The sequence below is a fragment of the Poromitra crassiceps genome (genome assembly GCF_964638095.1).
Source record: "Poromitra crassiceps genome assembly, chromosome: 3".
NCBI classification, from domain to species: Eukaryota; Metazoa; Chordata; class Actinopteri; order Beryciformes; family Melamphaidae; genus Poromitra; species Poromitra crassiceps.
The window spans coordinates 83,621,330-83,635,518 of record NC_139625.1 but is presented as its reverse complement, the minus strand read 5'-3'; the positions used below and the strand labels follow the sequence as shown (position 1 = coordinate 83,635,518).

Below are 14,189 nucleotides of genomic sequence, written 5' to 3'. Positions count from 1 at the left end.
AATACACAATACACAATACAACCTAAACCAGCACTATTGGTACAACTAAGTCACAATTCAACATATTCCTGAAACAACGAACCAGATCATTACATCACTTTCTAAACAAAATGTTCTCCCTTTGCTCCCAGGCCTGTCAGATGATGTGGCCTATGAAGAAGGTTCCTTTTTTAAAACACAACTCAAGTTTCTCATAATCATCCAACTCAAAAAAGTCAACATAAATAGAGGACATTTGACTAAAGAGTACATCCCTTGCATCATCATATGCAGTATACAGTACAACAGAAAATGAATCTTTTTGTTTTCAATTTCACGTAAATCACATAGTAGACAGAGTCTATCCTCTTCAGGGGTAGCATTAAACCTGTCTAGTGCTAAGGGAATAGTTCCAGATCATAACTGAGCACACAGAGCTTTTTCGTCTGTCCAAATAAAACTTCACATAGGGCTCTGTCTTTTATGAGATGATAGGTTAGCTTCAGTTTATACCATAAGTCAACAGAGCATTTATCTTTACATCACTTACAAAATAAACATATTACTCATAGTCTCTCAGATATCACAAACTAACCTGTTATCAAAAATAAATTACAACTCGTTCAAATAAAATAAGGATTTTAATTACTTTACTTTACTTTATTGTTTAGTTGGACAGGACAGTGCACATTAATAAAACAGTTTACACATATAGAATCATCCATACATGACAACAGTAAATGTGCCGGGATTAGCCGAAGCTAGTTTTCACCCGCAGTCCTCGCAGTTCATTTACTCAGGGGTGTCTATGGGCGATGTCCATAGACACCGCAGAGCCAGAGAGAGACAGGCTGCGTGACGGATTATTATTATATTATTAGACGATGTGAATGAGCGACTGCGCAAACATCATGCAGTTTCAGTTTTTCCAAATGAAGCTGGAGCTGCTCCGTGTGTATGGTATGGACGGTATGGATTTTTCACCACTGCGGCCAGTTTTACCGCAGTTGGGTGGTTAACTGCAGAAGAAAATATATACGGTAATAAAACAACGGTAGGCTACAGAGCAGAGAAGGATGCAGACTGGAGCCCCTATAAGCAAGAATATCATTCTGCCCTATCCTCTCTGATGTAGTTCTCTAAAGCCAATGCTAAATAATATGTAATGCCACATGGCAATGGCATAAAGGCATCGTTCTAGTTTCATTTTGCATTTAGCTATTGCATTTTTGATCTCATCCATAGAAAAATTTGTATTCAAGAACTTATTACAGCTCTTTAAGTCAGCATTCATCTTATTTTCCATTGTCTCTTTACCAGGGCCTGAAATTCACTTAGCAAAATAGGGGGGAATTCCCCCCTTTTGTTCTTCAGATAAGGGGGATTTATAGATTTTGGGGGATTTATAGACTTTGGGGGGGATTCATTCGGTTGGCGGCTAAAAGTTTTGGACGTTTGAAGCCATATTTATAGGAATCTCGGCATTTGGAGGATTAACGTTATTGTTAACGTCGTTATCGATATCAGATTCTTCGTCATAAACATCACTGACACTAATGTTACTGTTTTCTATTAATTATTAGCACCAAAAAGGCTTCATCAAAAAAAAAATACTTACAACCAGAAAACAAATCAGCAAAATCCTTTCCCCACTTTTCTAATACCACCGCTAGAACAGAGTTACACTCGGCATTCTCCAATTTTACCTCCATAGGTATATTTCTAGGTTTTTCATTCCAAAACTGTTGGGGCTTATGGGTTTGTAGATAGTCAATATGCTATGAAGGGCCTCTATTAAACTCTATTCTCAGTCCCTCCCTCAGAGTTTTGTCTTTATTCCTTAAAACTGTTTCTCAGCTGTTCTCACATGAACAAGATCTGATTTTTTATTTCAATCAATTCTACACACCAATTACATACCAGTGTTGTAGAAGTCCCTGTATCTCGAGTCCGAGGCGAGTCTCAAGTTCCCAGTTTTATAGTCAGTTTTTTTTAGTTTATTAGCTTCATAAACACATGATATTTTCACTCCTCAGGTGAACGGGAAGCTCTACCCTCTGGCCAAGATCCAGCTGGGGATGATGGGTGCGCTGCATCCGGCCAACCGCTTGGCGGCCTACCTGACCGGCCGGGTGGCCTTCCCAGGCAGGCGAGGTCCGGCTCGGGCCTCATCTTCTGCCTCATCCTCCCCCTCTCTGCCCCCACAGAGCCAGAAGACCTCTCTGCCCCCACAGAGCCAGAATACCTCTCTGCCCCCACAGAGCCAGAAGACCTCTCTACCCCCACAGAGCCAGAAGACCTCTCTGCCCCCACAGAGCCAGAAGACCTCTCTGCCCCCACAGAGCCAGAAGACCTCTCTACCCCCACAGAGCCAGAAGACCTCTCTGCCCCCGCAGAGCCAGGCTCCAGGACCGACTTCTCTACCCCCACAGAGCCAGGCTCCAGGAGCTGCCTCTTTACCCCCACAGAGCCAGGCGACCTCTCTACCGCCGCAGAGCCAGACGACCTCTCTACCCTGGCAGAGCCAGGCTCCAGGAGCGACCTCTCTACCCCGGCAGAGCCAGGCTCCAGGAGCGAACTCTCTACCCTGGCAGGGCCAGGCTCCAGGGGTGACCTCTATACCCCTGCAGAGCCAGGCTCCAGGGGTGACCTCTCTACCCCTGCAGAGCCAGGCTCCAGGAGCGACCTCTCTACCCCCACAAGGTAACTATCTAGCAAGCGTTGGCAATGTCATCGACACAATGTTAGCATTTACATGGGGAACAGGATTTTACATTGGCTAAGAAAATCTCTGTCCATGTTTATGGTCTGGTTTTTCCAAGCTGGACTCCTGCAAGGCATCAAGGTCTGAATTACGGCCTACCAGCTAGATCTCCCAGCTCCAACTTAGACTGGAACGCAGAATCAGTTGTAGTCTTAACCACTCAACACCATCTCTGTTTCACAGCGGCTCAGCCTACAGTGGGGAAGGCAGACCAATCAGGTTCTACCTCCACCCTACTTGCCCCATCCTGGGCCCCATCCAGCCTGGGCCAGCACCCAGGGGTGGGGCTGCAGGTGGTGACTGTGGTCTACCCGGCCGCTCAGGGAGGTGCTAGACACATCAGGGTGGTGCCTGTTAGCTCCACCCCCATGGCAGGTATTATTTAAAGCCTGGCTTGGCTCAGAGCTGAGGTGGAGCATACAAGACATCAGAAGAAAAAATGGGTCAAACCGTAAAGGACACCATGTTGGCCCTGAAGTTCTGGAGTCGAGCATTTATTTCACCTGAATCCGCAGCCTCAGCACAACAATACACAATCTGCCATTTAGTGAAGGCTCTAATCCAAAACATCTTGCCGAGTCACCGTACCTCGAGTCCAGATGGAAGCCCAAGTCCTCAGTGTTCAAATCTGAATCCAAGTCGAGTCTCATGTCCTCAGCAGTAAATTTCGTTAATTTCGAAAACTATGACGAAAAATGTTTGTCGACTACCTATTTTCACTGATGAAAACTAGACATTAACTAAATAAAAACAAAGTTGTGATGACAAAAACTATGAGGAAATCTATTGACATTTTCATCAACAAATACAAACTACCGTAGACCAAAATGTTCAGAAGGGTCGAATTGGGAAGTGATCCAATCAGAAGAGAAGAAGAAATTCAACAGTTAAACCTGTGTCTGTATTGGTTCAAACTTGAATACATTCCATAATAACAGATTAATAGATCTTTCCAATTAGTTTGGAAATTATAAAGAAACAATAGTTACGGTTTTCTTTGACTAAGATGAGACTAAAATACTTTTAGTCAACTAAAACTTGACTAAATAAAAACAGGATGAGTTTGACTAAATATGATAAAAACTAACAGAACATTTAACACAGGACTAAGACTAAATTAAAAAATAGCCAACAGAATTAACACTACAGCAGTCAAGTCCAAGCCTGTGTCCAAGTAACCAGTTTGAGTTCAAATAGTGGCCATTCCTCACCAACATATTCCATCCTCCCATCAGCAGTTATAAGATAAACTTCTACATCTCGTTAACCAATCAGGTGATCAGGTACAAATTTAGGGTAACCGAGTTCAATTCCTCAGTATGCAAGTCTGAGTCCAAAGCTGTCTTGGGAGCTAAGTGGGACTGAACATTGCTATGAGGGAACACACTTTAGCAGAGCCGACCCCAGAGAGTCTCCTCCATACAGAACCTCTGAGCCCAGAGCCTCGGAGCCAACATGGCATCTTGTTCTTTGGATGACTGGTCTTGTATGAGCTCTCACCCCGGCTCGGCCGTGCTTCACACGTGGTTTGTGGTCTTCTAGGTGTGGCAGCTGAAGTGACACCTTGACACCTTGTATTTTAGTCGGTTGGTTTATAGGACAAATAACCCAACTAAAATTCAAAATGTGAAGGTATCTCTTCAGGTATCTCTTTCAAAACCACGTAGCCCAGGACCAGTGAGTGGTGGTGATATTACGTACGTTTACATATCCTCCATTTTCTCAGCTGCCTTGCACATTCCATAGTCTCCATGATCACACTTCATATATGTATCATGTAAACAAGCAATTGTAAATAAGGACTCTGTGACTCATATTACCGTAATTACATTAATACTACAGTTCAATTGCAAATTCGATTCCCTTCTGAAAGGTTTTCATCATTAGTGAAAACAGCAAAAGAACATTCACTTGAGCTCATTAATGCATTCTCAACATGAGAGTAAAGCAAGTCAAGTCAAGTTTATTTATATAGCCTATTGTAAGCCTATATAAAGCCTATTGTGCAACATCTGCTGTGACGCAGTGCGAACAGATTCTCTCATTTGAAATGATTTGTGTTGTCCAACTGCCATGCAGTCAACATATGCAGTGTGATCTTGGGGGTTTAAACTCCTTCGCCCCAGACCTTCACTGTCTGTCTCCTGCTTGGCCTCATCAATACAGACCTGCAGGGATGACACATTTTTGTAGACCAACCCAGAAGTCACGCACTTCCTGGTTCCCTCGTCTGGAGGTCAATGGGATTTTGTAGGGGGGGCTGTTGTTAACAAACGTTTATGAAAGTGCGTACCTTGTGTCCAGCAAGATAATCTTCACAAATGAAAACACCAGTTTTATGATTTTTGAAGCGCTTCAACAAAATCACATTTATACTTAAAAAAAATCATAAAAGTGGTACTCTTTTGTGAAGATGATCTTGCTGAACACAAAGTTTGCAGTTTCATAAACTTATGTTAACCACCTGCTGACCTTTCAAGCATTGAACCAAAATCCCCATCCAAAAATCCCATTGACTTTGAGATGAGGGAACCAAAAAGTGCTGACATCCAGGTCTTCCGGACTCATTTCTGCGGCACTCTGCAGTTCTGCGGTAATAGCCTGGGCACACTGTAAAACACTGGTGTTGTGATGTTTGTGTTTGTTTAGACCCTGTTTTGTGTGTTTGATTGTGTACAGACAGACAATCTGAGGCTGATCTGGTCCTTCTGGCTGTAGTCCAAAGCCCACTTGTCATTGTAATCTGATTGTGAAATCTAATTCTAAACACCTGATTTTTAGAGATAATATTGCTGAATGCCCACGCTTGGTGAAAATTGCTGTCTACTTCCCTATTTTGCACCAGTTCCACCAAAACATCTTGGATAAGTTGAGCCAAGCGTGTTCTAGAGCGATTCCAAAGGTCTTTGTCCAGCTCTTCTTCTCTGGTGTTTGCAGACACGTCACATCATGCTTAGCTGAATTTACAGATTTATTTTGACTCCCCCGCTACCAAAATCTCTGACCTGCAGGATGGCAGTTGACCTAAACTCTGTCCAATGAACAAGATACTTGTGAGTCATGTACCTTGTGGTTACAAGCCCTGGTTGGTTTGTGATTGGTCGATGTGAACCGAAGCAAACCGAACACAAAACTTATCCACTCTGGTTCAGATCAAAGAAAGCCAGTGGGAGGTGGGCTCACAGGCTTATGCTTGGTTCTCACCACAAGCATCTCAGAAGCAGCGCTTCACAGAAGCTTCCAGCAGGAGGAGCCTTGCTATTCACACCAGAATCACCCTGTTTTGCTCCACGCCTCGCTCTGTTTTGCCCGGCGCTGCCCTGCTCCCGCTCACAACTTGCATTGCGTCGCTGTCGGGCCGGAAACCTTGTATCTCCAAAAAAGCAATTCTTCACAATGAAGAAAAAACATTCACATTTTAATATAATGTAATAGTAATCGCAACATTAATAACCAGCAATAACATATTTTGCTGGTCCAAAGTACCTGAAACTTGCACAGGTTATTTTTGGGTACCCACTAATTTATGAAATCAAAAGAAAATGGGCCAAATTTGGAGATACAAGGTTTCCGCCCGACAGCAGCGATTCATGTCTGGCTGCTCGCGCTTGAAAAATAGACCAGAAGCTGAAACTATCGCTGCAGCACGCGTGCAGCGTGGCTTCAGTGTGGCGAGGCGATGCAAAACGCTGAGGCTGATGTGATCGGTCTCGCCTGTTAACAAGGACGCTGAAATTAAACTGCCTCCGCGCTGCGTTGCTTCAGCATTGGATTGGTGTGTTTCGGCCACTTACTGTATGATGATTTTCCACTGCATGCTACCCACTCGACTTGACTCGCCTTTTTTGGTTTTGCATTGGGCAAGTACCAGGTACCATATTACCTGGTACTGCTTTTAGTAGCACCTCCATCAAGGTTCCAAGTAGAGGTCTTGAGGTATGCCCGCATTCCCGAGGACCTGACCCGGAAACGGCTTTGGTCCATTCAATAAAGTGACTCCAGGGGTGGGCATATTGAAGGAGTAGTGATGCGCGGATGGGCTGTGATGACATCCTAATCCACATGTATGCAAAAACCATCCACCCACACTCCATCCGAACAAATGATCTTCTACTATTTATAGATCCGCACCCGAAATTCACACCTCGGCTCTATATTGCCTTGGGGAGACAAACTTACTGTTCAAAATAAAAGCACTCGGAGCCTTCAGGTCAGAGGCAACTCAATAAACTCCATAAAAATTGCTTAGGCTGCACAACCATTACTAGTGTTCATCAGCAGATTCAAGACGAGAATTTATTCAGGACTTTGTGGCTGTATTGTTTTTTATGTATTTGTTTTGACTCTGTATTGAAGCATTTGATTACAATTGTGCAATGTTTGTGTTGCACTATTACAAATTTATTGTTAGCCTTTATTATTTTTGGGGGGCATTTCGCCTTTATTTTTATATAGGACAGTAGGCAAACAGGAAGGGTGGGGAGAGAGAGAGGGGATGACATGCGGCAAATGACCGCAGGTCGGATTCGAACCCGGGTCGGCCGAGCCTTCGTGGTATGCGTGCTACAAGGTGAGCTACCAGGACGCACTAGCCTATATATTATTAACTCATTGAGTGCCAGCCACTTTTGGAGAACGGACGCTCCCAGTGCCAGAGTTTCAGAGCGTTTTCAGTGATTTCTCGAGGCCCACAGAATATTGTGTGATATTACTATGTAAACACCGAACACGCACAAAGAACGAGGAGACTCTCTTCTATCATCTGCAACAAAAAGTTTATTGATCCCATTTTCCGTTCTTTAGTTATGAGCCGGAGAAGATAGCTTGATTTAACCAAAAACAGCAATTTTTTTCTAGAAGCTGAGATAATGAGCCTTTTGTGAAATTAAACATTCAAGCACATCATTGACTCTGAAGCTAATATTTTCTGATATAATGACACCTCAAAAATAATTTCCTTCAATAAAAGAGTGAAAACAAAGGAATTTTGTTTGGCCAAATAATATTTTTTAGCTGCAACCAGCAGCGCTGGCCCCTGCGTGCGCAGACCCTACACCTTCTTGCTGGTCTTGATTTACTGCTGGTGGGCATCAGATAGCCTATTCTAGCTTGTTTGCTCTCTATGCATCGAGCCTGCTGCTGCCTGGGTCTGTGTGTACTGTCAATGGTTGTATGCTGTAGTGCCCTGCGTGCCCCACCCCCCTCCTCCTCCTCCTCCGTGGTGGGAGGAGTGTCTCTGCTGCGGTTTGCTCTGAGTTTGATCTGCACTGAAAAGTGCGCTGCATCCCCCCGCTTTTTTACAGCGTGTCGCCAGCTGAGAATAATGTAACTTTTCAGAAAGACGCTGGTGTCGCCGTGTCGGCAACTAAATCATATGGATGGGCTATCGCAGCGGACACGGATGGGGCTCAATTGTGGCAGCAGATTGGCTGCTGCAGGCACAGCTAACGTTACAGTATGCTTCATGCATATGGATGCATACGGATGCGATGCGATTTCCGTTTCCACAACGACTTCTTCTTTGTTTTTTCATCGCCTTTCTGTAATCTGGAGAGCACTGTCGCCACCTAAGGGTTCTGTAAAATAGGTTACACACATTCAATAGCTCCCATATTGTAAGAGGCGATGTAAGAGGCTTAGATCCACGTCCCACCGTCAAAAAACGCAATTGACGACTTTATTCGTCTTTGGCACTCTACGTCACTAAAGCAATTGACGACTAAAGTCGTCATTGGCACTCAATGAGTTAAATAGTTTATTCATTCATTCATCACATTATTAGACACTGATGATTAAAATGATCGTAAACAGTCAAACCAAGAATTCAGAAAAAATAAAACAGAAAAAAGGGGAATTAAGCAAAAAAGAAATCAACTGATTTCATAAGGCCCTGGATGAAATTAGTACGCAGATATGCTTGGTTGGGGTGCTGTTTGGTGTTTGCCAGTGCGGCTCTGATGGAAAAAAATTGAGGATCACTGGCCTAGTCGTAGGGGACTCAATGGGAGAATGCACAGGTGTATCTTCTCTGCCATCAGAGGAAAATGAAGGAATCTCCATTCCGGTGATATAATTCGCCAAGAATTTGAGGCATCCCATCCCCGTTTACCGCATGGATTTATTGCTTACCTCTGCCATTTCCTTGGTCCTTTCGGGTCCTTCCTTGACCCCAAAATAGTCGGCTAATAAAGTGCCTCACGAAGAATGAAGCTTAAGATATGTTCATAAACTAGAGAATGTCTGAAAATGAAATCTATTCATTTTCCTCATTAATGATACATCATTTCAACCGCCCCGGAGCGCATCCGCTATTAATCAGAATGTTATTTTTTATGATCCACACCGCGGGACATCCACAGTCAGCGTGGATATAACTGTGGACTACGCATCACTAAGGGGAACTATCTCTACCACCTGCCGAGCCTGTACCATGCGGTGGAAAAACAGCATTACTGTACTAGAGTGATTCAGATCTCCTTACTGCGTCCCCTTGTCTGTCGCTCTCTGACCCTCCAGACGCTAAGGCTGCAGCTGCCCAGCTGCCCCCCACTGTGGTGTCACCTGGAAATGCGTCCCCAGCGACCGCGGCTCCCAACAAGCATCAGGTGTTCCTGCTTCAGGTCCCCTCAGCGTCCGGGCCAGCCGGCCCGCTGACCGGCGGCACACAGAAGATGGTGCTGCAGACGGTGCGCACGGCCTCAGGGCAGACACAGCTCTTCCGGAAAGCCAACGGCAAAATGGTCCAACTACTGGTTCCCCTCAGCCAGCTGAGAGCCATCAACCCAAACCTGGTTATCGACAGAGGTAATAATAATTAAGTCCTAAGGTTGTCAAAAGTATCCAGTAGGGTTGAGCCAAGTACTCGGATGAAAGGAGTATCCGCTACAGATGACGTACGTTTTAAGAATATGAGTCCGAGCACAATGTGTTAATATTCGTACTCCTGATTAGTGCAGTACCAATACCAGTATCCTTAAAGGAGAATTTGGGTATTTTTCAACCTGGACCCTATTTTCACATTTATTTATGTATAACTTGGCAGCTGCTTTTCCCACATGCCCCTACTGCGCTAAACAGGCTTGTTTTGACCACTAGATTATTCCATCATGACATGTTTCTTGTTTTGGGCTAACGGATAGTGTAACTGAATGATTTTGTAAGTTATGGCTGAATATTGATCTGATTTCAAGAATAGTATTGAGAATAGAATCGGTCTGTCTGCGGGCCCCTAGCTTCATTTTGATGTCAACTACAGATCTGTAAAATTTCGTGACCGCATCTTTTACGGTTTTGACGGTGTTGAGATTGCAAAATGTCGGGTTCTCTCTCTGGCCAACCTATCCCCCTCCCCAAACGTTACGTTAAGGTTTTAATCCCCCTCCCCAAGCGTTACGTTAAGGTTTTAATCCCCCTCCCCAAGCGTTGCGTTAAGGTTTTGCCTAAAGTGCCATAAGGCGGAATGGCCAGTTGGCCACACCATTGCGCTGTGGGCTTCAATGTTTGTGCTTGTAAGAGCTTGTCTGGACAGAACATGGATGTAGACTGCTGAATTGTTGGCGGAGGCATACAACCACGATGCTGTATTTCGAGTTGTTCCCTGCCTTCTCTGACAGTTTGCCCCCCCCCCCCCCCCCCAGACCCCTCCTCTACCCCAGTCTTCCCCCTCTCATCACTAAAGGTAACGGGTCCAGCAGCCTCCGTCAGCAACCAAGTGGCTCCCCAGGCGTCTGTCACCACCACCTCCCTGTCCGGCCTGCACGCCTTCTCTGTCCCGCCCCTCAGCGCCCCCCTGCCCCCCGGCTCCGGCTTCCTGGGCCAGAAGGGGACGTGCACCGTGAAAATTATCCCCAGGCAGCAACACCCCGGCAACATGATGGAACCCCTCATCATCACCTGCCCCAAGGTTCCTACGCAGCCTCAGGCCAAGGTGGTGACGACGACGCCGGGCTCCTTCACCCTCCTCCACCCCACCCGGCCGACCCCCCCCACGGTGATCTCCCTCAAACCCGCCGGAGGTCAAGGGGCGGAGCTTGGTGTCAAAACGCTGGCTGTCTCCTCCACTCTGCAGGCTGGTTCTGCTGGAGCCATGTTATCTGACTTATCCAAGCTGGTTCCAAGCCAGTCTTCGTCTCAGGCCTCTGCTGAGCCAGCCCCACCTCCATATCCCCTCCTGGGGTCCTTTGCTGAGCCAGCCCCACCTCCATATCCCCTCCTGGGGTCCTCTGCTGAGCCAGCCCCACCTCCATATCCCCTCCTGGGGTCCTCTGCTGAGCCAGCCCCACCTCCATATCCCCTCCTGGGGTCCGGGGGCCTTGCAGGCCAGAGCCGCATCACAGCTTCCACCCATCCCTCCGTCAACATCCCCGCCGGCCCGGAGCTAGCCTCTGGCCTGGTGGACCTGGACATCATCTGTGTTGACGACGAGACGGACGGTATCGCCAAGCCCTCGCCGGACAGACAACAGACAAAGGATGTGGAGGTGGTGGAGGTGGTGGACTTGGTGGAGGACTCGAGTGATGAGACAGACAACTCCTCGGACAGCGACAAGACGGACCACTCCTCAGACTCCTCAGACTCCTCAGACCACGAGGCCGTGGATCTCAAGGTAAGAGCAAGCTACAAAATACATTACGCTTATTTTACATCTTTATGGGAGAGTCCAGTGGGGGCGGTTTGAGTTCCACGTCTGAGAAAGAATGTATTACTTAACATTGTTAACACTGTGCTACAAAGAAATACAAAACCGTAATAATGATTTAACATATAAATCGTACAAGCACAGCACAAAGCGAGCCTGTTAACGACACTTGTAACACCTACACAATATAGTAAATATCCACTACCTCCGCTACTTGTGCAGAACTACATCATTCTGTGTAACCAAGTAGCCATGTGCTTCTGGGCAGTCAATGGACAGGCCCAAATCTAATCACATTTTAAGGACAACTATCAGGGGGCAGCCCTTGTTGTCAGTATGTATTCATCTTATCATTTGCCCATATCAGGATAACGTCATTTTGTAATCATTATTCCGTTTTAGACCCGGAAGTAGATTACTATATAGTAATCTACATAAGTAGTAATCTATAGAAATAGTGAAATAACTGTTGCGATGATGCAGTGTGCTGCCTGCAACGCCCCTCCCCGCGGCGAGCGCTAAGCGGAGCAGCACAACCCCTCCCGCGCATCTCTCTCTTTTTTCACCATACATGAGTTTGCATTCCTGATTGTATTTGGGAATGCCGAAATATCCAGTTGTTTTGGGGAAAAGTCTTGCAATGTTTGGGTAATTTGCTCGGAGTAGTATTACCAGTGTCACCAAGGCTGTGTTTATTAGCAGAAAGAACACAAATACAAAGAATATCAAATGCAAACTTCTCAGTAATTATGGTGGGAACCACTACTGCCGCCAGAGTAAGACTTAGATATTGGAAGTCACCAAAAATGCCGGAATTACGTGAATGGGCCAATACAATGACAAAAACATACGAGTGAATAATGCTCGATAAGATGAATAGTGTAGGGAGGAAGGAGGCACTGCCAGTGCCTTGGGTTGACTTTTGGAACTACCGTAAATTCCGGACTATAAGCCGCACCTTTTTTCCCGTTTTTTGGGCTTTTTTGGCCCCTGCGGCTTATATAACGGTGCGGCTTATCTATGGATTTTTTCAAAAAAAAAAAAAAAAATCTCTCTTTTTTAGCACTCTTTCTAACTATAAATCCTATATAACTATAATAAGTTTTAATTTCCTCTCTTGCCCTCTTTTCACCACACTGTATGACACTGTGTGCACTGTAAAAAACAACACAGGTGGTGTTGTGTTATGTTGTTTTGTTGAAATGTTAATAAATGGGAGCTTCCTCAAACAGCCATCTCTTTCCCGACAATCCCCTCTGTGCATGAACCCTTACATATGGTAATTAAACATTAAAACACAAAAAAAAAAAAAAAAAAATACCATTAAAACACCCGCGGCTTATAGTCCGGTGCGGCTTATATAAGAAAAAAATAGTCAACTTTGCAGGTGCGGCTTATACACCGGTGCGGCTTATAGTCCGGAATTTACGGTATATTAAGCTAACAAACTCATACATGTATGTCCTGCAAGTGCTTTTTCTTTTCTTTTCCTACTGTAGATGTATGCCATTTGGAAATATCTGCAATGTACATCACATTGAAATGTATAAATGCACTCCCATGTAGCGTAGATTGACACAATAAAAAAAAAAATTACAAAAAATAAATCATTAAAATGAATGAAACGTTAAAATAAGGCCCTACATTATTTGCGGGTGACATTCTTGTGTATCTCTCAAGCCCAACAGAATCTCTTCCTGCTTCCTTTGTTGAAAACTGGTCAAAATGGCTTGCTCATGTGTTATCTATAAGGCCTGATTTTATATAGGGCTAATGAGCCTATGTTGAAGGCATTCATTCCAATTTAGGATGGCTTTCCTACACTCCAGGAATATAATCATTGTGGGTTGATAAAAGATGTGTACATACATAGACATGCACTGTTAGAGGTATGTAGACGGATGAGTGTGTAGATATGTGTGTGCACATATATATAAATATGGGTGTGTATGTGTATGATTATGGATATCTATATGCAGGTTCATGTAGATTTCACTGTTTACTTGTGAGAAGGATCCTCCCCTTGTGTTTTGCTTTTGTTGGTTTGTTTTTTCTTTGTAAGTGTGTGTATTCTTCTATTTGATTGACACATGATCCAACCGTCTGTGTCCTACGAAAGAAAACAATCAAAAGTAAATGACAAAAAAAAGTTCAAATAAATCTGCTGAGGAGGCACTAATTGCAACTCTTGCGGTTTTCTAAGCAAAATGTAGTCGGGTAAAGGAGGTACTTTGGATTCATAAATCAGGGAAAGGGGGTACTAAAGGCAACAAAAAGTTTTAGTTTGAAACTGTTTATGTAAATACAAAATAATAAAGGTCCTAAAACAGACCCCTGGATAACCCCATTAGCAATGTTAAGCCATGTAGAGGGGTGAGCCAGTCAAATTGCACACATTGAGACGTTTCAGAGAGGTCCTTCACAAACCAGCCCACAGCCTTGTCAGATAATACCAATACTAATCAACTTCTGTTTCAGAATAAGATTCACAACGACTTGGAGAGGCAGCGCCGGAATGAGCTGGCCTGGAAGTTTCACGGCCTGAAGATACTACTGCCCCCGTGCAGCGACCCGAAGACGCCGAAGAGACGCATCCTGAAGGAGGTACGGTAACCCCTTCATCTGCTGACAAGTTGCTATCATCACCATGTACCACATAGGTGGGGAAGGGGTTCTAAAAAAAAAAAAAAAGTTACAAGTTCCTCATTCACACATTCAGTACCAGGAAAAGCTGTGGTTGCTGTGGAGGTACTTTACTTGAGTATTTACATTTAGTCAGACTTTATACTTTACTCTACTACATTTAAA

At 44.7% G+C, this 14,189-nt stretch overlaps 1 protein-coding gene across 1 annotated transcript in view; it reads left to right on the top strand.

The window, feature by feature from the left end:
* The window catches only part of mgaa (MAX dimerization protein MGA a), a gene marked incomplete at its 5' end in the record, with an annotated part of 75,719 nt that overhangs the window by 34,127 nt on the left and 27,403 nt on the right, over window positions 1-14,189 (top strand). The window contains 4 exons of the mRNA XM_083633185.1: window positions 2,016-2,682; window positions 9,260-9,547; window positions 10,381-11,348; window positions 13,860-13,985. Of these exons, the coding sequence (XP_083489311.1) occupies window positions 2,016-2,682; window positions 9,260-9,547; window positions 10,381-11,348; window positions 13,860-13,985 (2,049 nt within the window). The remainder of the gene's footprint in view (window positions 1-2,015; window positions 2,683-9,259; window positions 9,548-10,380; window positions 11,349-13,859; window positions 13,986-14,189) is intronic.